The following is a 27,414-nucleotide window of genomic DNA, read 5'->3' as shown; positions in this document are numbered from 1 at the left end:
TAAATCAATTAAAATAAAAAAAAATACCAAAAGTAACTAAATGTATGAAACACACCCCTATGCTGAAGCGTGAAAACTGGGAGATAAGAAACAGGTACCAATACACACCAAGGGAAAACAATATTTTCCTTTGAAGATGTAAAAAAGACAGTCCGGTCAATAAATGACAATATTTTTTATCTTTGCTTGTGTTTTCTGTGTAGTAATAAAATCCATCTTTTTGCCATTAAATTTGAGTGCTTTATTCAGGACTTCTTTTCTCTTTTTATTCTCATATTAATCAGTCCTTTAGCACCACCAGAGGATATTTTTTATCCCTTATTTCTGTTTTTTTGTTTTAACTTAAATTGAAGATCTGAACAGGTGATTTGACTGCAGCACTAATTGTGTGTTTGATATATATATATGGGTAGGGGGGAGTATGTGATGTAATAGTTCCATCCTATTATAATATAATGCTCTTTGTATTTTTGCGTGTCTAGGTTTTAATTGTGTGACTAATTATTAAAGTTAATTTTTGTGTAAAAATCCTGAGTGGCTATTTTTGGATGGTTTCCCTCCTCTTCTTTAGAGCAGTTCTCTCTTGTCTTAAGACTGTGTTAGTGTCGTATATAAGAAGAGAAGCAGCCATGCTCTGTTAATGCGCATCAAGATAAATTACCTGTCACAATTTGCACTAGTGTCATCAAGGATCCAATGCCAAAGTCTGTCTTGGTGCAGTAAATGAGGGGAGCTTCATTAGCCTGTCCTACTTGTCACACCCAGAGTCCAAGGCCGGTGCAACCACTAGGCGGCTTAGGCGGTCGCCTAGGGTGGCACATTTTTGGGGAGGGGGAACAGTGGTGGAAGAGGGCGGTAAGCACAGGGCGGTAGCAGCAGAAGAGGAGGATGGCAGGAGCGGAGCAGGGCGGCAGAGAAGGGCGGTCGGGGAGGAGCGTGCCCCAGCGTTCCAACCTGGAAGACTTCACTGACTTCCGGTGTTTGCCGCTGCTACAGTGCGCTCCTCCGTGGCCATCCTGCTCTGCTCCTGCGGGCCTCAGTCCTCTTCTGCTGCCACCCTCCTACTCTGCTGCCCTGCTCCACCGAAGCCGTAGGCGTTGCTAAGGGGATGGGAGGAGGTGGAGGAGGGGGAAGAGAGGGGTGAGAGAGGAGTCGGAGGGGGTGAGAGAAGAAGAGGAGAAGGAGGAGGGGGTTGAGAGAGGAGAAGGAGGGGGGTGAGAGGAAGAGGAGGAGGGGGTGATTGAGGATTAGTGGGAGGGGGTGAGAGAGGAAGAGGAGGGTGAGAGGAGAAGGGGTGAGAGAGGAGTGGGGGGGGGTGAAGAGAAGTTACATAGTTACATAGTAGATGAGGTTGAAAAAAGACGGGTCCATCAAGTTCAACCTAAGTTTAGACGATAGATACTTTATCCTATATCCGAACTTACAGTATATGATCCAGAGGAAGGCAAACAATAAAACCCAGTGACATGTCATCCAATGATATCTCATAAGACAGGGGTCTGCAACCACTCAAGGAAGAAGAGACATTTTATAAAAAGTGTCTTTATCCAAAATATTCCGAGAGCTGCAACACATGCATGTATATTACACCCCCACAAACACATACCTCACACACACTAATAGGTATATACTGTATAAGCTCCGTCGCATTGTCGCCGTCGCGCTTACTATAAGCGCACGCGGCGGCACTGCATTTGTTTTTGGGCGATGTCGCCGGCACTATATAGAATCCTTTCCTTTGTTGCTGGTGAAATTTCCTTTCCTCCAACCTAAAGGGATGACCCCATGACCTTTGTACTGCCCGTGGGATGAATAGTTCTTTTGAAAGCTCCTTGTATTGTCCCCAAATATATTTGTATATAGTTATCATATCCCCTCTTAGACGCCTCTTTTCTAATGTAAATAAATCTAATTTTGCTAGCCTCTCCTCATAAGTTAGATTGTCCATCCCCTTTATTAATTTGGTGGCTCTTCTCTGCACTCTCTCTAGTACCATAATGTCTTTTCTTAGGATTGGTGCCCAAAATTGTACTCCATATTCAAGGTGTGGTCTTACTAATGTTTTACAAAAGGGCATAATTATGTTTACTTCCCTTCCATCCATTGCCCATTTGATGCAAGATAAGATCTTGTTTGCCTTTGCAGCTACTACATGACATTGGGCACTATTGCTAAGCCTGCCGTCTACAAGCACTCCTAAATCCTTCTCCATCAAGGATTCCCCCAATATATCTCCATTTAATTTGTAAGTCGCCTTTTTATTCTTGTATCCCAAATGCATAACCTTACATTTATCTGTATTAAACCTCATTTGCCATTTACCTGCCCACATTTCCAGTCTCTCCAAGTCCTTCTGAAGAGAAATTACATCCTGCTCTGATTCTATTACCTTACACAATTTAGTATCATCAGCAAAGATGGAGATTTTGCTCTCGATACCAATCTCAAGGTCATTAATAAACAGGTTAAAAAGCAGGGGTCCCAGTACCGATCCCTGAGGTACTCCACTCACGACTTTAGCCCAACCTGAAAAAGTTCCATTTATGACAACCCTCTGTTGTCTGTCCGTCAACCAGTTTTCAATCCAGGTGCATATATTATTACTGAGTCCAATTTTCTTTATTTTGTACACCAACCCCTTGTGTGAAACAGTATCAAAAGTCTTTGCAAAATCTAAGTAGACCACATCAACTGCATTACCCTGTATATCTGTTGTACATGTATTAGGAATCCTAACTGTTAAGGTACTGTCCCTAACTAAAACACAATAAACAGGAGGGCCTAATCTCTTCTTTACTTGGGGGGTACTTTCCCCAGCCTCTTCTCCCTGAGACTCTTAATTCCCTCTGGCGTAATTATATTTACTTCACTGCCATCCATTGCCTATTTAATGCAAGTTAAGATCTTGTTTGCATTTGCAGTTACTGCATGACTTTGGGCACTATTGCCAAGTCTGCTGTGTACAAGCACTCCTAAATCCTTCTCCATCAAGGATTCCCCCAATTTATCCCCATTTCATTTGTGTTGCCTTTTTATTCTTGCATTATTACTGAGTCCAATTTGCTTTATTTTGTACACCAACCTCTTGTGTGAAACCGTATCAAAAGCCTTTGCAAAATCTAAGTAAACCACATCAACTGCATTACCCTGGTTTAAGTTCCTACTTACCTCCTAAAAGAAATCCATGCTGACTATTACTAATAATTTTGTTTTGTTTTATTTTGGGTATTCCTGAATATTATCCCGTATTAAACCTTCATGTAGCTTACCCACTATTAAAGTCAGGCTTACAGGTATGTAATTCCCCGGTTGTGATCAAGCTCCCTTTTTAAATATAGGCACCACATCTGCTTTACGCCAATCTTGTCCTACTGAGCCTGTGGAAAGTGGGAGGGGTGAGAGGAGAAGTGGGAGGGGCGAGAGGAGGAGTGGGGGGGGGTGAGAGAGGAGGAGTGGGTGGGGGGTGTGAGAGAGGATTAGTGGGGGGGTGAGAGAGGAGTGGGTGGGCGGTGTGAGAGAGGAGGAATGGGAGGGGTGAGAGGAGGAGGGGGGGGTGAGAGAGGAGGAGTAGGGGGGTGAGAGAGGAGGAGTGGGTGGGGGGTGTGAGAGAGGAGGAATGGGAGAGGTGAGAGGAGGAGTGGGGGGGTGAGAGAGGAGGAGTGGGAGGGATGAGAGAGGAGGAGTGGGAAGGATGAGAGAGGAGGAGTGGGAGTGATGAGAGGAGTGGGGGGGGGGGTGAGAGAGGAGTGGGGGGCTGAGAGAGGAGTGGAGGGGTGAGACGAGAGAGGATGTGGAGAGGGTGAGAGAAGAGGAGTGGGGGGTGAGAGGAGTGGAGGTGTGAGAGAAGGAGTGTGGGGGTAAGAGAGGAGTGGGGGGGGTGAGAGAGGAGTGGAGGGGTGAGCCGAGAGAGCATGTGGAGAGGGTGAGAGAAGAGGAGTGGGGGGTGAGAGGAGGAGTGGGGGTGTGAGAGGAGGAGTGTGGGGGTAAGAGAGGAGTGGGGGGGGGTGAGAGAGGAGGAGTGGGGGGGGTGAGATGAGAGAGGATGAGGAGGAGGGGTGATAGAGAATGGGGCTATAATAACAACCCTTTGTTTTGTTAATGTGAAAGTTCAGTGTGGGGGTGTGAGGGGGGCGCAGGGCTGACGTTTCGCCCCAGGGTATCGGCCCTGCAGAGCCTGTGTTGGAATCACACACAGGGATATGCCGGTGACTGCTTTAGTAACTCACGCTGCTTTAAATCCTCGCTCAGGTTCTGCGTGATGATCTCTCTGATACGTGCAGGGACAGGGGTCAGGGTGTCTCTCTTGCCCTCCCCACTACGAAGAGTCAGCGTCTTGTCCTCAGCCGAGGTCTCAGGACTCAGCACCGTGTCCTCCAGATGCTGAAATAGAGGTTACATATTAAAGCTGCAGACCAAGCAATATCCTACATGTGTGTTTTTTTAAATAAATCAGCTCTGTACTGTGAGAAAATACGTGTAGCATTTAAAAAAAAATCTATAGCAACCATTTACAGTCACACTGTTTTGTCCTTCTGTGAGGTGACACTTATAAGAATACCACCTCACTATTACTAATAATTTTGTTTACAATTACAGTAGGTATCCCGTATTGATCCTTCAAGTAGCTTCCACACTATTGAAGTCAGGCTTACAGGTCTGTAATTCGCCGGTTGTGATCTAGCTCCCTTTTTAAATATAGGCACCAATCTTGAGGTACTGAGCATTAAACTTCATAAGTCAAGTAAAATGTGACGCAAATGGATTTTTAGTTATACAAACTGATATTTAAAGCCACCCACATCTGGGGATATAAAAGGCCTTGATGTAATGTATCTCTAAAAGCAGTGGGGGGGAATTTGCTGACAGGGTGCGGACTGACCACGCACCCTGCCAGCCTGCCTATGTAGCCTCCCTCACCCCTCACCTACCATCCCCCTTGCCGCCTCACCCTCCCCCCCCCCCCGTTTCCCCGAAGGTGGGAGGGGGGGGAGAGGCCAGAGAGTAAACCGGAAGGTAGGAGGGGAGCCTCCCCCCCCCAACCCCGTCATGATTGTCCTTCACTTAGGGTTCAAGGCAGCCATTTTGTCATAAAAGAGTAAGTCATTGAAGCGTCTCAGTGCGGGACAATGAAACAAGCATTTCTGGGCGTGCTGTGTGGCAGTGTCAACTTTTTCCCCGCTAAGAAAAATAATGATGCTACAGGTTGGAATTAGAGGCTGAACTTCCATGTTGTCGGTGGCGCTTCTGTGCGCCAGAGTTGCGTCAAAATTGCCTGACAACGTTTTCTGGGTGTAAAAGACAAATGCAAGTAGATGGAAACTACTCCTAGTGCATCCATACAGTAGGTATGGACATGATGTACCATACAGAGAATAAGAAACGTGTGCTGAGTGTAAGAACAGGAATAATGACACGCTAACATACTGTATACCGCTGATGTATTTTTGAAGTGAAACTTCTTTAGTGGCATGTACTACATTTTGATGGTACAAATCTCCATCGTGGAGACGCGAAAGTGGAATATATATGATGTCAGGTGCGAGCGCGCCACCACTGTCCAGAAAAAACTTGTAGCACTCGCCAAAGCGTACGTGCACATGCACACACCTCAGTGCTGGACAACATGCACTTGCGATCGCGGCACCATTGGATACTATCCGGCACTCACGCATGCACAAAACCTCAGTCGCGCATCCGCGGCATCAGTATACTCTTTAGTGGCCGCGCATGCGTACCAATCCTTCGGCAAGTCCATTACTATTGACATGTCAACTTCACTCACGCATGCACATCATCTACTTTACACATCATGCACATGCGCAATTCACTGCCTAATACACTGCGCATGCGCAAGTCTGCAGCACCACCACCACCAGCCCATGCGCAGCACATCACCGCAAAGTGAAAGTACAACAAAACACCTTCCATCACGCACATACACCCCAGCACATTGACGCACATAGATGCATGCTTGCTCTCCATTGTGTATACACAGAAAATGACCATCAACGCCCTTCACAACACTAAAGAACTCCCTCTGGCCACTATCATCAGTGAACAGAACCAGGAGCACCTCACCCGTGATTTCTACTGTTTTGCCATTATATTGTACCGTCTCATCTCTACAGCATCTAATTTTACCCTGGCCCTGCTACTGAACAGGTCAAAAACATTCAACACCTTAAATCACATTTCTTATATACCATAATGATAAGGCTGCCACAGTACTACCATTCTTACAAACAAATATAGCAGACAACCGCTACTTACTGAAGCATACCTGCCACAGTACTACTCTTTCTTTCTTTTAAACACTAACCTCACAGAGTAATACTACTTTTATATACCTGCCTATACCAGCAACAATACTTGTCTATACAAAATTAACACAGTATCTGTATTTACATACGCAAAACTCACACACTATCAGTTCTTTATAAACTTTACATATCACTGTCTCAGTTCTACTACTTACACATACTGTTACCTTTTCTCATATGCCAAGTACAGCTCAACCCCGTTATAGCGCGATCCGCTAATACGCGGATCTGCTTATAATGTGGTGTGAGCATGGTGCCCGTTTATTTTTATTTTTTTAAAGCTTTATTGCTAACGGACGGACACAAAAAGCACTCCTTGATAAAGTGCTTGGTGCACGAAACATGTAGGGGGGTGTTGCACCTCCATGCCTTCTTCTTATGAATGAATAAAGAATATTTTTAACCAGTTTTTGACCCACTCTCTTGGCTGTGTGCCTTACCTCTATGGATGCTGATTTGGACTCTCAAACAAGTTGCAGCAAGCACGCTCCACACACCAGTATAGGACGGGGATGCTCCAGTGATGTGAGTAAGAGACTTTATTCTATTCAAGATGATATGCTTTGTGGTTTAATAGTGTTCCAGGGCCCAATCCAATGAGGTTCTGAGCAGGGGGTTTACTCCTTTGTTCAGTTCCTTCAGGGAATATAGGTCCCTATCAAGGATACCATACCACAGAATTCTTGCTTCAATTCTTCTTATCCCCTATGGTGTTGTGGATTAATTTTTGATGAGCATAATTTTGTACGTATAACGGACGCGGCATTGGAGCGCATGTTCCACACTAAGAATCCATCACTTCCCCAGCCTGCACATCACCCCCCCTGCACAAAATGCACATCCCATCCCCCCTTCCTGCACATCACGACACACACCTCTCCCTCCCTCCCTGTACCTCTGCTGGGGGGAGGAGAGAAGGGAGCTGGTTCCCTCTCTGTACCTCTGCTGGGGGGGAGGGGGAGGAGAGAAGGGAGCTGATTCCCGCCCGGCTTCTCCTGACTCCGTGAGATCCTCCCCCCGCCCCTCCCCCTCGCAGATTCTGCACAGATCAGCTGCTGCGGTTAAGTGTTGCGTGGGGGGGGGCTGCCGCTGCGACGCCGTCTTCAGGGAGAGCTGGGAGAGTTATCCCAGCTCTACCCCTGAGGCGGATGCGGAGTCCCGGGCATTTTTTTTAAAATCGTGATCCCGGATATAACGCGGTCGTATCGGGTGGACCCCGAGCACCGCGTTATAACAGGGTTCAGCTGTACTATAAATTACCTCCATACACCAATAACGCACATACAAACATCATACAGCCATAGAAATGCCTAAAACAAACACAGAAAGAGTTTGCGAGTATCAAGCTCGAATTAGAGCAACTAAAACACCCAAACCAACACCAATAACTCGCCCACAGCAGGGAAGCACAAACTTTTCCTGTTGTGCCCCCCGTCTAGCTTGCCCTGGTATGGTGCCCCCCCCACCTTACATCCGCGTCAAATGACGCTTCGGGGACATGTGACGTCATGTCACATGACATGTCAGTTGACGCCGCATTGCCATAGCGACACGCCACACAGCCGGCTGAAACAAGGTAAGTGGAGTGTTGCAAGGGCCTCACGCGATCCCCCGGCATTAAATTAAATGCCTTGGGGAAGAGCGCAGGGCCTCTGCAACCGCCCGCGCCCCCCAGAAGAATCTCCCGCGCCCCCCAGTTTGCGCACCGCAGGCCTACAGTGTAACAGAGAGTAGAGACAACGAAACAACTACAAGTACAATTACTCACAATCCAACCCTTCAGCCAATAACTATCCCTTCAGTTAGCCCTGCTCTGTCAAGCAGTGCAACCACTAATCCACCACCTACAGTTATCATAAGTCAATTGTATCATGAATTACAACTGATACTATGGAACTTTGAACGCCATAAGAAACAATACAACTTATTCTCTCAAAAGTCTTCGGAAGGATGCTAAAGTATTCGTAGCCGCTTGTCCTGTCTGCGCTTCCGAAGTGTTCATCCAGGAAATATTCCAACTCCATGCAGCTCCTCAAGTCATCGTGTCAGATCGGGGCACTCAATTCATTTCCAAATTCTGGAGGGCTTTTTGCCAGCAACTTGGAGTGTCCTTACACTTTTTGTCCGCGTATCACCCCAGTCTAATGGACAAACATAACATGTGGAGCGAGTCATCGCAGGAGTCACCCTTCTTCGCTAAATTATGTTTTTCATCCCTGAGCTCTTCCCTCATCAGGAGCCGCATCCAAAGTCCCAGCCGTGGATAACCAGATCCAGCAGCTTCGGGATCTATGAGGGAAGATCCAGGGAAAACTTCAGAAACCGGGGACCACGCAAAAGAGGCAGTCAGACCGGCATCGTTGTGATATACCTGCATATCAAATAAAATAATCAACAAGGTTTCTGCGCTCGTGCTATCAATCAATTTGGTAACGTAATCTGTTTGCAGCTACGCGTCAGGGGTCACTCCTCAAAAGGCTCCTATAAATGGGAAACTACCCCAACAAAGAGGGAACTCCCCAAAAGATAGAAAAACAAAGTGCACGCAAAGCGCACCACAAATTACTATAAAATAATGTTTAATACAATACATATAATAATTACATGTAAATTATAACTGTATACAGTAAAAGGAAGCAACAATGAATGAATTCAGGAAGCACGTGGTGCGAAACGCGTAGAGGTCACGGGAGGCTGTTCTGCGCATGTGCACGCCGGCTGGAAAGAAGCTGCCTGAGTGCGAGCAGAGGGAAATTTCTGCGGTGCGTTCACTGTGTTCGGACTTTTGGTGGTCGCGCTTGCCATCCATTGCCTCTCACGGTTAGTAACCCTTCCCCTCGGCATGGTTTTTCTACCAGGGTGCTTGTAGGACTTTTTAATACAATTGTTTTATGCACATCTTAGTAATTGTGTACCCAGTATAGATTTGTTCTACACTCTCTGGGGGGTGTTCCCACTGACGGGGGTTGTTTCTCAGGTGTGTGGGACTGTTTTGTATTTTTATTTCAATCATTGTTGGTTCCTTTACTGTATACAGTTATAATTTATATGTAATTGTTATATTTAATGTAATAAACATTATTTTATAGTAAACTGTGGTGCGTTTGCGTGCACTTTGTTTACCTGCATATCATCCTGGTGACAAGGTATGGCTTTCTACCAAAAACATCATGTTAAAGGCACCTTCAGCGAAGCTATCTCCCAGATTTATTGGTCCTTTCTCTATCATCGAGTGGGTCAATCCGGTGTTATGCCGGCTACACCTTCCAGCCTCCATGAAGATTCCATCTGTATTTCATATGTCCCTACTAAAACCCTTTGTACAGGATACCAGGTCTCCTGTTCCTGGGTCTACTCCGGAATCTGTCCTAGTACAAGGACAACAGGAGTTCAAAGTTCAGACGAACCTGGACTCCAGGGTGTCCAGAGGTACAATCCAGTACCTAGTCCATTGGAAGGGCTTTGGTTCCTGGATCCCCAGGGATCACCTTCACGCTGTTCGTTTAGTTTGGGCATTCCACCAGAGATACCCCTCTAAACCATTCCTGGAGCGTCCGGAGGTCGGTCCTGAACGGGGGGTAGGGGGCGGTACTGGGAGTATCGGGCGCAGGCTCTGCTCCAGAGTTTGATCCAGACCTTGCTACTTCCTGGTTCCTCATCAGTGCCTGCTGTGCAGACCCCGCCCAGCAATGAATCAGGGCTTTGAGTCTAGTCTCAGCTTCTGCTGTGCAGATATTCACCGATTGGCTGTTTCACCTTTATAGGTTCCTCGATTGCCTCTGCAAATCAGCTGAGCATAATAGTATATTACTTGTGACGTCGTGCTGGTTGCAAGCACACTGTTTTGCCTTGTCCTGCCTTGCCTTGTTCGGCCTTGCTTTGCTGTTCTTACCGTGCAGTTCTTTACCTGAACCCTGGCTCCTGTCTATGACCAACCGCCTCTCTTCAATCCTCGACCACGGCTAGTGACCCCAACGTTCCATACCCTCTCCTATCCTTGACTATGGCTAGTACCCACAACTACGAATCTGCATTCCGGACGCGACTTCATGGCTCCAGGTCGGTGTTTCTATATCCCCACCTCGGCGTTGCGGTTCAGTCAAGTTTGTGGCGAGCACTCGTTACACATCTAGTGCAAATTGTTAGAAGCCGGGGAGGCCTATGTATCAACGTAAACGTTTGTTTTGACGCACGTCTCCATTTTTTGGAGTTTGGCATTTCTGATGCAGAATGTTAGATACAGAGGATTTGGGGAGAAAATGAAAGGAAAAAAAGAAGTGTGTACAGAGACGCATAACGTGATACATCTCAGTATAATACAGTATGTGCACCATGTAACTCCTTCCCAGCTTGTCCACTTAGCCCCCTCCCAAGTCACAAGCTGGTGCAGATGGGGCAAATTGCCTTGATACGAAGCCCCCAGAATTTTAATATACCGTAAGTTTAGCTGATATCATGATGCAGATTGAATGGAGAATAGGTGATGCAATGTGATACATCATCATCTAACTCCTCCCTAACGCCTCCTAATTGCAATATAACACACATGGGAATCAAAGTGGAGTACAGGCATACCCCACATTAAAGTACGCAATGGGTCCAGAGCATGTATGTAAAGTGAAAATGTACTTAAAGTGAAGCACTCCCTTTTTTCACTTGGGTAGAGGTAGGGAGCCGGTAATGCTGTTCAGGACGTGCCTGTGTCCTACTCACAGGAGCATGCGTGAGCTGCCGTTTTACAATTGGGCGAGGGGAATCAGCGCGTTACACAACTACGGCGGTCTGTAGGGCTGAATAAGTGTCCGTACTTGCGAAGCGAGCGTACGGACACAGGGGAATGGTGCTATTGTAAATATGTCCGTACTCGCGAGTGTCCGTAAAGTGAAGGTCCGTATAGCGGGGTATGCCTGTAAAGTACTTGATACACTGACATGTAGAGGCTCAAGATGAATGTGCTGCTATTAAGCTTTTGCTCTTTCTTTAGGGAAATACTGTAAAATGTTAGTGGCAAGAAATAAACATTGCAAGATGTTTTGCTCTCAGCACTTTGAGACTATGATATTAACCACAACAAACGGATTTCTGCAGTAATTACTGGAAGTATTGAAAATAGTGGGAATAAATACATGAATTAAACAGCAGCAATTCCGGTTTTGTGCCTTTAGGAGTTAGGGAGATTGGAAACCTTTCTGTGTGAGAGAGGCCTTGAGCGTGGATCTGCCCTCCAGCAGCATAAGCTGACCAGGTCAAATTGAGCCTGAAGGGCTTATTCCATATCCGCTGAAGAGGCGGATCGAGCCGTTTTTTTGGACTGACAGTCAATGGGGAATTTGTGTCGAAAACAACATGATCGGCCGCATCGGCAGATATAACAGAAGCCCCGAGTCTTTAGAAGTATGTGCTTGTGATACAGATGTAGCAAAACTTAATATCTCCGGTCATCAGCCGCTCCTGGTCACATGACTCTGGTGGGCGCAGAATTTAAGGATTAACGCTGCGGTGGGTCCACTCAGAAAGAGGGACCCCCGCAGCATGATTGCGGCAGACACTTTCCCGGCGCCGCAGTCTTTTGCTTGTTGGGCCGCGGTGCCGCGGACAGCAAGTCTTACAAGAGCTTGAGCATGGTTATTATTAATATATAACACTGTAACTGTATGTGGGAGGGGTGAAGGAAGTCCTCTCACCATAAAAGGTGGGTACTGGGACAATACTCTTAGGCCTCCGAGTCAGGGAATGGGTTAAAGGCGTGATGTTCTGCGCGCCTCTATGTATGAGCGGGACAAGGGTGTGACGCAAGGCCGGACGTACGTATATGCCGTGTCAGTCTCTCCCGCAGGAAAGGGTTAACAGAGGAATGATTGACAGGGAAGGAGCTGACAGATTGACGGAAAGGGGCGAGTGCCGTGTTGTTTTCAAGTGCTGCCAAGAAAAGGCGCCGTTACCCCTTTGCTGCCAGAGGCCAGCAACGAATTGCAGGGCAATAGTAATGCACTGCAGACCCACCGAGCACAGGGGGGGTTACGTTCCCTGATGAGCCTCTCAGCAGGTGCTGCTATATATTTATCCTGTAGTGTGTGTATCTGCTGTCTGTACTCAATCTTATGTAATTGCAGCATTTTCGGGTGTCACAAGGGAGCAGGCTGTGGGGGTCACACGGAGAAGGGAGGGGAGGCTGGTGTTGGGTTCTGATTCAGACCAGTCTCTCAATCCTGCCCCCGGCCGGAATTGCTTCCGCACCTGTCGGTGGCTGTTGTTGACTCAGGAGGCCGCCCCACCCCTTCCAGGCAGGCTCTGGAGCCCGGCTCAAAGATTTGGCAGGTTCCTGTGCTGTTTTCTTTCCCTTAACAGTCTGGGCAGGTGCCAGCCCAGGAACAAGGGAGGCAGTATATGGAAAGTGAGAGAGAAATACAGAGAGAGAGAGAGAGAGGGAGAGGGGAGGGGGAGAGGAAGGAGACAGGGAGTGGGAGAAGGGTAAGGGAGAGGGAAGGGGGGCAGAGAATTATAGAGAAAAGAGAAAGAAAGTGAGAGAGAGACAGACAAAGACGAGAGAAAGAGAGAAGAACGAAAGAGAGCGAGAGAAAGACAGAAAGAGAGAGACAGAAAGAGAGAGACAAAGAGAGAAAGAGCGAGAGGGGGGAAAGACAGAGAGAGAGAGACAGAGAGAGAGGTGAATGGGAAGAACGAAGCATAGAGGGCGATAGTGGAGAGATGAAGCAAAAGAGGGAGGAATTAAGACGGGGCAAATATGAAATAGGAAAACAGGGAGGGAGGGAGAGAGGGAGAGGGAGAGAGAGAATATCAATGAGTAAGAATGATGCAGCCGATGGTGAAGTGGACCAGAGGGGTTAGTGATACAGTACAAACAGCAGAACTACAGCCCAAGGTGAGGTGGGGCTAAGGGATGGAAGTGCCCCCCGAACAGCAGCAAACAAAAAAAATGAAGAAATAACACAGACAGTACTGATAGCTCTGTCACTTTTATAAAATAGTGATAACTGCCTACATCTTATTTATGTGAAAGTGTCATTTTTAACAGAATTTTGATCTGAATTTTGAGGTCGTAAAACTTTCATTTTGGTTCAGTGACAAAATCTACAAAAATACAAAATCAAATCTACGGTTTGTCAGATCAATATGTCCCAAGGAATGAGCAATGTGTTACTGCCCCTCTATACACAGAGCAATGTGTTACTGCCCCTCTATACAAAGAGCAATGTGTTACTGCCCCTCTATACAAAGAGCAATGTGTTACTGCCCCTCTATACACAGAGCAATGTGTTACTGCCCCTCTATACAAAGAGCAATGTGTTACTGCCCCTCTATACACAGAGCAATGTGTTACTGCCCCTCTATACACAGAGCAATGTGTTATTGCCCCTCTATAAACAGAGCAATGTGTTACTGTCCCTCTATACAAAGAGCAATGTGTTACTGCCCCTCTATACACAGAGCAATGTGTTACTGCCCCTCTATACACAGAGCAATGTGTTATTGCCCCTCTATAAACAGAGCAATGTGTTACTGCCCCTCTATACATAGAGCAATGTGTTACTGCCCCTCTATACACAGAGCAATGTGTTACTGCCACCCTCTATACACAGAGCAATGTGTTACTGCCCCTCTATAAACAGAGCAATGTGTTACTGCCCCTATATACACCGAGCAATGTGTTACTGCCCCTCTATAAACAGAGCAATGTGTTACTGCCCCTATATACACAGAGCAATGTGTTACTGCTCCTCTATACACAGAGCAATGTGTTACTGCCCCTCTATACGCAAAGCAATGTATTACTGTCCCCTCTTTACACAGAGCAATGTGTTACAGTCCCCTCTTTACACAGAGCAATGTATTACTGTCCCCTCTATACACAGAGCAATGTGTTACTGTCCCCTCTTTACACAGAGCAATGTATTACTGTCCCCTCTATACACAGAGCAATGTATTACTGCCCCCTCTATACACAGAGCAATGTGTTACTGCCCCTATATACACAGAGCAATGTGTTACTGTCCCCTCTTTACACAGAGCAATGTATTACTGTCCCCTCTATACGCAAAGCAATGTATTACTGTCCCCTCTTTACACAGAGCAATGTGTTACAGTCCCCTCTTTACACAGAGCAATGTATTACTGTCCCCTCTATACACAGAGCAATGTGTTACTGTCCCCTCTTTACACAGAGCAATGTATTACTGTCCCCTCTATACACAGAGCAATGTATTACTGCCCCCTCTATACACAGAGCAATGTGTTACTGTCCCCTCTATACACGGAGCAATGTGTTACTGTCCCCTCTTTACACAGAGCAATGTATTACTGTCCCCTCTATACGCAGAGCAATGTGTTACTGTCCCCTCTTTACAGAGAGCAATGTATTACTGTCCCCTCTATACGCAGAGCAATGTGTTACTGTCCCCTCTTTACGGAGAGCAATGTATTACTGTCCCCTCTATACACAGAGCAATGTATTACTGTCCCCTCTTTACACAGAGCAATGTATTACTGTCCCCTCTTTACACAGAGCAATGTATTACTGTCCCCTCTTTACACAGAGCAATGTATTACTGTCCCCTCTTTACACAGAGCAATGTATTACTGTCCCCTATTTACACAGAGCAATGTATTACTGTCCCCTCTATATACAGAGCGATGTATTACTGTATGTATGTATGTATGTATATATATATATATATATATATATATATATATATATATATATATATGCAGATGAGCATACAGTTGTATTTACATTTGCATATTTGCTTTGCTGTGGAGGGTTTTTGTCACTTTTTTTACTCACCATAACTTAACTCAGTATTATGATTGGCCCATCCTTTAGCTTCTTTGCATACCCAGTTAATCAACCCCACACTGATGAGACCCATTAAGGTCGAAACAGCTGTCTGTGGGTGGTATCGCTTCTCTGCCTTTTGGCTAAAATCAAGTGTAGGGTCTGTCCTGTGAAGGATGGCCCTAGTTGCATCACTTGGTCCTCTGGTCATGGCCTGAGAAGGCGGATGCAAAGTAGCCCGGGCATTTTTAATCTTGCACCCCAGGCTTGGAACACCAGCCTACTATTATTTTGATTCCTGAGTGTCCTGTACCTACAGTATTTATATATGTATATACGGAAATCCACACACTACATATCTGCAATGTAAACATGCAACTGTAATTAGAGCCTGGCTCAGTAATCTCCTCCCTGAAGCCAGCAGCGCTCTCATCTCCCACCATGATGTTAAGCCCTTCAGTACATTACTGTGTGTTAGCAAACTCGTCCACCAATTGTCTTTGCCTCTCATTGGTTTGTAACATCGCTGTCTCTGACTTCCATGGGGTCTCACCAATAAAAATCAGCGCTCTTCCATTGAAATGTCATGTGTTTGGACCGGAGCCGCACAGTCTCACTGATTTCACTCCTTGGAAGCTGCCTCATTTCTTAATGACATGTATTTATTTGCTGCTCGAGTGGCCTGCTCTCTTACTACCCTTCACAGAGCATCACTACATTGATTAAAAAAAAAAAACACACAATGCCTTTACAGCCAAGATATAAACAGAGCAGAGAGACCTGTGTAATATCAATACTGGAACCATCATGCCCTCTGCTGGTTTCATGTAGATGAGCTCAAGATTCAATTGATGTGATTGATACTGTAGCTGTGCAAACAAATATTATAATTTATTTCTAGGTATAAACACTACTTTGCTTTGGATAATTTTGTTTGTTATTGTGGAGCATCCCAAGACATCTTGCCCCCGTTACCCACTGTCACCCTATTTTACTTTCTATGCACCAAACGGTTCCAACAATGGTGGCTCCAAATGGCAATAACAAGATACAGTAGAGGCAACTCTTATTCTAACAAAAACCAGTGGCAATTCCCCAAAATACCCAGGTTACACCCAGGTACATTCTGAATACAAGCCTTAAACTTTCCTTAAACTAGCCCCAGCATTTCTGCATTGATTAATGGCCTATCAGATTAACAGCGGGGGTCCCTGGCAGTCCCATTCAAACTGAATTGGACTGCCAGGGATCCCTGCTATGTTAATCCTATGGGTCGTTAGTCAATGCAGAAATGCCTTAAACGTGCCTCAAACTAGCCCAGAACATACCCAGCACATACCCAGCACATACCCAGCACACACCCAGAACATACCCAGCACACACCCAGCACACACCCAGAACATACCCAGCACACACCCAGCACACACCCAGCACATACCCAGCACATACCCAGAACATACCCAGCACACACCCAGCACACACCCAGCACACACCCAGCACATACCCAGCACATACCCAGAACATACCCAGCACATACCCAGCACATACCCAGCACACACCCAGAACATACCCAGCACACACCCAGCACACACCCAGCACACACCCAGCACATACCCAGCACATACCCAGCACATACCCAGCACATACCCAGAACACACCCAGCACACACCCAGCACACACCCAGCACACACCCAGCACACACCCAGCACATACCCAGAATGTAACCCGGCTAGTTTACAGCAAATGTTAGAATAAACGTTGCCTCTACTGTACTCTCCGAGAAACTCGTACAATACAGTAGCAATGCCAATGAATGAAGTTTAAATGCCTCCCAGTAAGGGACAGAAGGGCTGTGTGACAGAAGGGCTGTGTGACCGGCTACGTGCAGTTATGCATTTACAGTAGATCCCTTAGTAATAAAAGGCTTGCAAGTGCTCACAGTTTTTACCAGTTGACTCTAATAAGAGTTTGTGAAGAAAATAAATAAATATAAACTCTATTCACACAGATACTTCCCAGACACAAACACTCCCTCAATCAAACAGACCACAAACAGCTGTACAACGCCTGTGGCCTGTATGATGTTAGTTGTATAAGGCTAAGATTGTAGTAAGCGCTTGTGTGCGATAGAGCGCATGGCGTCGCTCGCGCCTGTGGCCCCGAGTGATGAGTGCACTGAGATTGGGGAGGCGTGGCGGATGAATCATCAGGCTGGTTCACCCTCATTGGCTGAACCACTCACGTGACTCGGCCGCTGCGCGATAAACAAAGTAATTTGTCTTTTGAAAAATCTGCAGCGCGAATGCTTTGCATCGCGCCCGCGCTCACTATGGCCAGCCCATATCAGCTGCTGCACTTTGTTCTCACAGCGCGCGAAATCGCAAGCACCGTCACGCCTACTATAATCACAGCGTAACACTGTATGAGGTCTGAACCATGGAGACTGTGATGGCAGATACAATAGATTTGTTCAAAAAAAGGTTGGACATCTTTTTAAAAAGGGAAGGTATACATGGATATATCAAATACGTAAACATGGGAAGGATGTTGATGCAGGTAGTAATCTGATTGACAGAATACATCTATGTGTCCCCTGGGGGCCACAAAAAGTTTCTCAGATTGCACTCTGATCAGTGTATAGTATACTTAGATAGGGACGCAGTGGTCTTCTAGATGCAATACTAGATACAAGTCACTAAAGGTGACGTAACTCCCAGAGTTGCTCACGGAAAAAAAAGGAGTGTGTGCTGTGCACACGCATTTTAAGTGAAACTTCTTTGTGCGTTGTCAGTGACATTGTATGTTGTTATTGATATTTGTGATAGAATAGAAGACTTTTGAGAGTTAAGTTGTATTGTTTCTTTTGGCGTTCAAATTTCCATAGTATCAGTTGTAATTCATAATACAGTACATTTAACTTATGAGAACTGAAGTACGATACATATATTTTTGATTGTAAGTATGTAAATGGGGTTGAAAGACTGGATCAATGGTGGAATCGGATGTTGTAGTTGGTATGTTAGATGTAAATTGTACAGTAATTGTCGTAGGGTAATGTAGGCTGTGCTGTAATTTCAGTAGTAGGTGGTGGATTACTGGTGGTACTGCTTGACGGAGCAGGGCTAGCGGAAGGGATAGGTAAATGTAAGGGTTGGGTTGTGAGTAATTGTACTTGTAGTAGTTTGTTTTGTTGTCTACTCTCTCTTACGCGGTGGGTGAGTTATTGGTGTTGGTTTGGGTGATTTAGTTGCTCTAATTCGAGCTCGACACTGGCAAACTCTTTCTGTGTTTGTCTTAGGCATTTCTATGGCTGTATGATGTTTGTATGAGCGTTATTGGTGTATGTAGGTAATTTATAGTGCTTGGCGTATGAGGGAAGGTAACAGTATGTGTAAGTGGTACAACTGAGACGGTGATATGTAAAGTTTATAAAGAACTGATAGTGTGTGAGTTTTGCGTATGTAAATACAGATACTGTGTTAATTTTGTATAGACAAGTATTGTTGCTGGTATAGGCAGGTATATAAAAGTAGTATTACTCTGTGAGGTTAGTGTTTAAAAGAAAGAAAGAGTAGTACTGTGGCAGGTATGCTTCAGTAAGTAGCGGTTGTCTGCTATATTTGTTTGTAAGAATGGTAGTACTGTGGCAGCCTTATCATTATGGTATATAAGAAATGTGATTTGAGGTGTTGAATGTTTTTGACCTGTTCAGTAGCAGGGCCAGGGTAAAGTTAGATGCTGTAGAGATGAGACGGTACAATATAATGGCAAAACGGTAGAAATCACGGGTGAGGTGCTCCTGGTTCTGTTCACTGATGATAGTGGCCAGAGGGAGTTCTTTAGTGTTGTGAAGGGCATTGATGGCCGTTTTCTGTGTATACACAATGGAGAGCAAGCATGCATCTATGTGCGTCAATGTGCTGGGGTGAATGTGCGTGATGGAAGGTGTTTTGTTGTATTTTCACTTTGCGGTGATGTGCTGCGCATGGGCTGGTGGTGGTGGTGCTGCAGACTTTTGCGCATGTGCAGTGTATTAGGCAGTGAATTGCGCATGTGCATGATGTGTAAAGTAGATGATGCGCATGCGTGAGTGATGAACTTGCCGAATAGTAATGTCAATAGTAATGGACTTGCCAAAGGAATGGTACGCATGCGCGGCCACTAAACCATATACTGATGCTGCGGATGCGCGACTGAGGTTTTGCGCATGCGTTGGGAGCCAGATAGTATCCAATGGTGCCGCGATCGCGAGTACATGTTGTCCAGCGCTGACGTGAGTGCTCGTGCACGTACCCTGCATCTGCGCATGCGTGATTGACGCTGTGCGCATGCAGACTGCTACGAGTTTTTGCCGGACAGTGGTGGCGCGTTCACGAGTGTCTGCCTGCCAGCGGTGCCGCCCGTGCTCGTGAACACACCTGACATCATATACTGTACCTTCCACTTTCGCGTCTCCACGATGCAGGTTTGTACCATCAAAATTTACTACATGCCACTAAAGAAGTTTCACTTCAATAATAACATTTTATTAATACATTAATCAACAAGGTGAACGCATATATACAGTGGTTTAAAATCCTCGGTAGTAGGTGTAGGATCGAAGTGAAAGAAGCCAATCCAAGGTAAATGAATCGCTATCCTCACTGATTGACCATATGTTTGTACTATTAACATGGATAACAGCAAATATACTGGGGGATGTAACGGGAATATGTCCCAATGACACCCTGAAGTCACAAAAATGTCTACGTGTTAGGAAGCAGGGCTCTCACAACCCCTCCTTACCTATTCCAGGAACTGTCTCTGCTTCTCCTTCTCCCTCCCAGCGGTATCCCCTCCGCAAGCATGCTCCGTATCAGCCGACGCTGACACACGCGGCCGTCATGTTGGCCGGGACGCGCGTGGGACGGCTTACACCGCGCGCTCCCGGCTATAATTTATTCACTGCACTGGCAGCTGTGTCACACACCCGGCACTCGCTCCTGCCATATCCACGCCCCCCTGCTTCACAGCTGATGTCGCTTCAGGATTACAGCACGCACCTATCAACTTTCGCTCCACGGCACACCTCTGCTCCACCTACCTCTCTGATTGGCTCTCCCACCTTTATTACCCCATTTCCTCCCTGGAGTTATTGCTCTGTAAAGCCTTTGCTTACCTTGTGTGGATCTCCTTGTGCTTGCTTTGTGTTTCTCAGGTTTTGACCCGGCTCGGCTTATTACTCCTCCTCTGGCTCTGGAGCCCGACTTGCTCCTCACTACGTTGTCTCTCTCTCGCCCCTTGATCTCGACTTGTACCTCGACCTTCCGAACCTCTCTCGCCCGACCCTCGGCCACGGCATCTACCACGGTACCTCTATTCCGGATCCGGCAAGTATCTGTTTCTATAGCTATACCCACTGGCCTGATAACACCTTTACCACACTCCGGACACGCTCCCTCTGCTGCGGGTGTGTGTTACTATAAGTCCCACCTCAGTACAGGGACGGGTCTGGTCTGCAGGCAGCACTTCCGTGACACTACTTAAGTGGATAAAATACAGACCTAAATTCAGCAGTCAGTGGTATATGTATGTCCAGGGAAGTGCCTCTTTATATAGTGGAGCATAGAAAGCACAATATCAGGAAACGTATAATCCTGACATGCAGCATCAAACATATGATATATGAAGGGTACTCAGTAGTAAATTGATCTCCGATATAAAGATCTCAGACTCTGAGGTATTATCGGACTAGTGTCTGCATAGCATAAATGGCTCTCAAACATCAATAGTATCCGCCAGGCTAGCTATTAGACACGCCCATATCCTTAGCGGAGTCAGCAGGACAGCGCTATGATCAGCATAAATAGAAAAACACTGAATCGTCCCTAAGACAGTATGAGGTTGGAATATACGTAAATTAACTCATAAATGGGGATAGAAAAGGGTAGGAAAAAGATCCCACAAGAGGATAATCAAGATGGGGAGCAGATGGAAATGCATAACCGCCATACAACCCGTTCAGTCGATCCGTCGCCACACCACGTTGACGTCACCATCGTGACGTCTGCAACCCGACGTACGTTTCACGTGATAGCATCACGCTTCTCCAGGGAGGGAGGAAGTAATCTAATTGCCAATATTTGGAGTCAGTCTTAGACTTGGCCTCTGATTGAGCCACCAATGCTGAAACTGTGAAACTGTGATATCCTGAAAACCTGATCTGCTGGGGGGGGGGGGGGGAGGGGGGGCTTGAGGACTGGAGTTAAACACCAAAAGACTAGTCCAAACTCTCAGTCCGATCAAGGAGACAGAGGTAATGTTCATCCGATGTCAGAGCTGTTCATGCATACATTATCCCTTTCTAGTATAAAAAGCTAACAAAGGGAGAAGAAACAGCACTCATTTACTATTCTAGTGGGTGCTAACTGATGAAGGGGTTGTTACCCCAAAATTCTATGAATTGCCTCACCCCAAGGGTATGATGTGACTGTCTGTATATATTTTGGTTTAATTTTGCCTTATATTTCGACTATATGAGACCGAAATGCGTAGGAGGATATGTAACCTCAATAAAGACACTTTTTTCTGCAATGTACGAGTGCCTTTGCCTTCCTACTATTGAATCTGTTTTAAAATGGGTTGTACTGCAGGATTAGATCCCCCCAGCATATGATCCACCATCATTATCTGTTCTGGTACAGCGAGTACGAGGCGTGCAAGCTCTTACAGATCTGTTTTCTCTGTAGTAGAGACCCAACTACATATCAAACTGTTGTATTCTGCTACTCAGTACAAAGGGGGGTGGGGTGAAGACAATATCAATACAATTATAACATTAACATTTACTGGTGCAAGGAGCTTACGAGCTAAAAGGAAGTGGAGAGTGGAAACATAAGGCATACTGCTGGTTTTCTTGCAATAGGAAGTCGTTGGTTTTCAGACGGAGCCTAATCACCCTGGTCGTTTTGCCTCGGAGGAGAGACGGTGACCAGCCGTGAAAAGTATGTGCCGGAGCACTCCTACCCCAAATTAGCCGGGTCGGTTAACAAAAATTGTGCCGCCTTAGCCAGATTGCCCAGGGAGCGTCGGAAGTGAGGGAAGTATATCCTTGATGTCAAGTGTCCATGCTGGGAACAGTTTGAAGTACCAGTGTGTCGCTGCATCAGTGCATAATATTGCCCACTATGAGCTTCACCCAAACGGTACTCTACTACGAACCCCCCCCTCCCCCTGGGGGTCTTCAGCTGGGGATGAACGGTCCCAATAAAATCTCGGGCTCATCCCACCTCTCGACCAGGCCATAGGACCAAATGTGTGCCACTGTCCATCCCACTCCTGCCACAGGTAGGATAGACACTACACTTGATTTTAGCCAAAAGGCAAAGAAGCAACCTATGTTACCTTATGGCAGTAGACTACCTAGTGAATAAGGTCCATAATCCCTATGAACCCCACTCAAACAAAAGGGCATAACACTACCTTTATTGTGATCTATACTATGATGCCCACACACGTTGCAGTCTCTTTAAGTCCCAGATTAAGGCCGGAAACATTGTATTTCTCTATACAGGGGGTTTATTTACAGGGTTAAATCATATATCAACCGTCCCACCATCCCTTTAAGTCAAAACAAAACATAAAAATAACACTTATTCCTTTTAGGGAAAACTAACTAAACCATAGCTTTAGCCCTTACTAACTGGATGGCCAGCTAGACTGGTTCCCACCCCAAAACAGGTATTATTATATTTAAACATACCTCTGCACACAGCAATATAGTGTTTCTCTTATCTGTTTCTGTTGGGACTCCAGGTAGTTCCCTTTGGACCCTGTGAGAGTTCAGAGACTCCCTGTAAAGTTTCAAGGTTATGGATACGACGTTCTGTTTCCACGCAGTCTTCATTCTTCCTTTTGGGCTTCAAACCACTGTCCAGCGGGTCTAAGGAACTCTGGCAGCCTCTTAAATGCATTTAAGTATACCTAGGTTTATATGTGGTAGAGCTTCACATTAGGAGACATTTGAGACTGTTTTTTGTGATATGTTCTTTAATAAATTTGTTATAATTTGTGTATACCTGAGTGCTTTATGTGGGATATTTCTTTCTTTTTTGTTTGCATTTATTATTATCCCCAGGACCATCAGTGCCTTATTACATATTAGGTTTACTTACTCCACTGATATAGGTTGCGTTATAATTAGGTCAGTAGCAGGCTTTTCTTTGTTGTCTAGGCATTCTAAAACCACTTGTCAGGAACACACCAATCAATATCCAGGACACCACCAACCTGCTAAACAAACTTAATACCATTGGCCCCCTCACAACAGGAACACTACTAGCAACCATGCATGTAGAATCACTTTACACAAACGTCCCCCACGAAAATGGGATTTCAGCCTGCAGATACTTTCTGGAACAGCAGGGTCCACTCACAGAGACAGTGACTAAATGCATCAAATTTATTGTGACCTATAACTACTTCACATTTGGAAATAACACATACCACCAGACAACCGGGACCGCTATGGGCACTCGAATGGCGCCACAGTATGCCAATCTGTTCTGCGCAAAACTGGAAAGTGATTTTCTTTCCACCTGTCACTTGAAACCCCTTACATACCTTCGTTACATCGATGACATCCTCCTGATTTGGACCTCTGGTGAACAAGACCTCATACAGTTCCATGAGAACTTCAATACGTTCCACCCGACCATCAGCCTCAAACTCACCCATTCCCCAGATAAAGTACATTTCCTAGACACCACCATTACTATAAAGAATAACCAAATACAGACCTCTATATACCGCAAACCTACAGACAGAGCCAGCTATTTGAGGGACAACAGCTTCCACCCCACACACACTAAGCATGCAACCATCTACAGTCAAGCCATACGATACAACCGGATATGCTCTGACACAGCAGACAGAGGCCAGCGGATTACAGGTTTGAGATCGGATTTCATAAACCGTGGATACAACCACAGAATTGTAGACCAGCAAATCCACCAGAATACCAAGAAGTGATCTCCTTGAATACAGAAAGAGAGACAAGCGACAGGGTACCTTTGGTGGTCATATACAACCCACACCTAGAAACCCTATGCCAGGGAACTACAACCCATTCTCCAGGAGGATACAAGACTGCAACAGGTCTTCCCTGAAACACCCTTATTATCATACAGATGTAACGGATCCGCACCTTAGTTTACTGTTTGCCTTGCCTTACAGACCTGTGCAGTCCTGGAACACTTCCCCTGATATTAACTGCAGCCTGGATTCACTCATTAAAGCAATACTGTCACACGCCCCTTCTGCTATTGGTTCACTGACCTTTAAATACACTCTTCCCACAATGCTTCCCTGCCGAGCATAATCCTTCCTGGATGTCACACGTGTTCTGCCACAAGCCCGAGGCTTGGTTCCGTTGTGTACTAACCTCTCTAGTTCTGTTCCCTAGTTCCTGTCTCCTGTGCTGAAGTGGAGTACTCTCCAGTGTTTACTTCAGCTCCCTGTTTCCTGAGGCCTGCTGTGCTTCCATAGCAGAGGCCTATCTACTGGTTCCTGAGGCCTGCTGCTAGTTTCATGCAGAGGTCTGTTCCTGACTCCTGTGCTGAAGCGGAGGACTCTCTAGTGTGTACTTCAGCTCCCTGTTTCCTTAGGCCTGCTGTCCTTCCATAGCAGAAGCCTGTCTACCGGTTCCTGGGGCCTGCTGCTCTCTCTCCATTGCAGAGGCCGTGTCCTGGTTCCTGTGCTGAAGTGGAGCACCTCCAGTGTATACTTCAGCTCCCTGTTTCCTGAGGCCTGCTGCCCTTCACTTAGCAGAGGCCGGTCTACGAGTTCTGAGGTCTGTTGCTCTCTCCTTGCACAGGCCCGCTCTGGACTCTTGCGCTGAAGCACTGAAGGTTAATCTCTTCCTCTAGCAATGTCGTGTACCTTATCATGAGCATAAAATGCCCAGGGGGCTGCTACTACATAGGTGAGACGGTACAGGGGCTAAATAAGAGAATTAATCTGCATCGCCACAGTATCACACACGGAACAAGAGGCAGCCCTGTCGGCGAACATTTCTCTGACTCTGGCCATAAAATGAACGATCTGAAGGTGGACATACTCAAAGGTAATCTTAGAACACCGAAAGAGAGATGGTTGCATGAATACAAATTTATGAAACTGTTTGGGACACTCACTGGTGGCCTAAACCGAGACCGCAGCTTCATGAGCCACTACCCTGACACAAGAGAACTCTCTTCCCATGAGTGCTAAAGCCCATGTCTAGTATTACTGCGCTGTAAGAATGCACACACAACTGTCTCTTAAACATACAAATGTACTATGTAATTCATTCCCTATATACCAATAGGGACTACATAGTAGCCGCAAACAAGAACAGAGATGCAACACCCTCTTATATTTCTACACCTACCCACACCATTGTTATACACTCACCCACAATACACACCTTTTGTAAAGCGCCGTATACACTGTGGGCGCTTTATTAAGATTTACACACGAACACACACAAATACACATGCATTCCCTTACATCACAGGCATTCAGGGACCATTTAGCACCTTAAGTCATAAATCGCATACTGCACAGAGGGGAGGGGTAGGCTTCACCCACAGATAACATTCCAGTTGTCTTGTTTCTAAGAAAGTTTTTGGCTTAATCAATTGAAACATCGCCCGAAGAAGAGATTAGAAGAAGAGATTAGGGTATATCGAAAGCTCGCACAAATAAAAGCATTTCGTTAGCCACAGAACGGTATCAACTATTTGTTTTTGATTATTAAGCTTGGCTAACATGGTACAGATACCTCTACATACATACATACATAATACAGGCATACCCCGGTTTAAGGACACTCACTTTAAGTACACTCGCGAGTAAGGACATATCGCCCAATAGGCAAACGGCAGCTCGCGCATGTGCCTGTCAGCACGTCTTGAACAGCAATACCGGCTCCTCACCTGAACCGAAGCTGTGCGCAAGCGGGGAGACTATAGAGCCTGTTAAACATGCGTTATTTACATCAGTTATGCACGTATATGACGTTTGCAGTACAGTACATGCATCAATAAGTGGGGAAAGGGGAGTGCTTCACTTTAAGTACATTTTCGCTTTACATACATGCTCCGGTCCCATTGCGTACGTTAATGCGGAGTATGCCTGTATATACATATATATGGAAAAAGGGGGGGGGGGGGAAATGATGTAGCGCCTACTATATTCTATACTGATAATCCTATTTTACCATGATGAATTGCTTGCTGAATGTTATACACTAGTTCTGACCAATAAGACAGTGGAGTGTGTGCAGACTACTAAAATATACTAATAGTAACGTAATAACACAATATAAAACCACTAAATAGAACCAATATAAAAAATACAAAAAAGTATATAAAAAATGCATTAAAAATTTAAATAACCTCAAATGCTACAGGCCTCAATTTCAGTGATCCACAAACCTGGAAAGGACCCGGCAGACTGAAAGAGCTACCTAACAGCAACACTAGGTGAATTTGGTTTCGAAGGACACCTCTTAAAAGTCATTCTTGCACTATACGAAGGCCCGACGGCACGGGTGAGACACCAGGGCTTCCCCTCCGAGCAATTTAATATTAGAAGCGGAACAAGACAGGGGTGCCCGCTGTCCCCACTGTTGTTTGCCCTTTCTATCAAGCCCCTAGCAGCCCACATTAGACATAGTCCAGACATAGCAGGAATTTCAATTGACGACCATTTACACAAAATAGCCCTGTATGCAGACGACGTCATTTTGACGTTGTCAAAACCTCTCACATCCCTGCCCAATGTATTTGGGATCTTAAATTCAACCAAATCTCGGGCTTTAAAATCAATCAGACCAAATCAGAAGCCCTCAATATAAAGCTACCCAAAGAGGTGGAGAAATTGATAGAAATAAACTTTAATTTCAAGTGGCAACCCTCCGCAATCACATATTTAGGGGTATATATTACACGGGACTACAAAACGTTATATAAAGCCAATTTTCCCAGGTTAATTAAGACTTTGAGAGAGGATCTCAGAACATGGATGAAAGGCAGTATCTCGTGGATTGGGAGGATTCATAGCGTGAAAATGAACCTCCTCCCAAAGATGTTATATCTTTTCCAGAGTCTACCTATACCTATAGACAGTGGTCGACAAATCACCAAAAAATCTACTCGCCACACAAAAAAATCTACTCGCCACCTAGTACCAAACGTGTGCTGCTTGGGCCAATAGGAGCTCGCCACGATGTTAAATCCACTCGCCCGGGGCGAGCAAATGTATAGGTTTGTCGAACAC

General features: G+C 45.8%; 1 protein-coding gene across 2 annotated transcripts in view; it reads right to left on the bottom strand.

Annotated features, from left to right (window-relative positions):
- The window catches only part of CROCC2 (ciliary rootlet coiled-coil, rootletin family member 2), a 229,604-nt gene that overhangs the window by 192,135 nt on the left and 10,055 nt on the right, over positions 1-27,414 (bottom strand). Inside the window, exons 1-2 of one of the 2 annotated variants that reach the window (XM_075569543.1) lie at positions 12,558-12,952; positions 4,227-4,380 (exon numbers count right to left, since the gene is read on the bottom strand). Coding sequence is in view for 1 of the 2 variants with exons in the window: in XM_075569542.1 (XP_075425657.1) it covers positions 4,227-4,380 (154 nt within the window). In the remaining variant the exon portion in view is untranslated. Of the gene's footprint in view, positions 1-4,226; positions 4,381-12,557; positions 12,953-27,414 lie in introns of those variants that run through there. The other variant, XM_075569542.1, reaches the window with a different exon arrangement.

This window comes from Ascaphus truei, chromosome 14 (assembly GCF_040206685.1).
Source record: "Ascaphus truei isolate aAscTru1 chromosome 14, aAscTru1.hap1, whole genome shotgun sequence".
Lineage (NCBI taxonomy): Eukaryota > Metazoa > Chordata > Amphibia > Anura > Ascaphidae > Ascaphus > Ascaphus truei.
The sequence above is the reverse complement of the archived record's forward strand: the minus strand, read 5'-3'. Positions and strand labels throughout refer to the sequence as shown.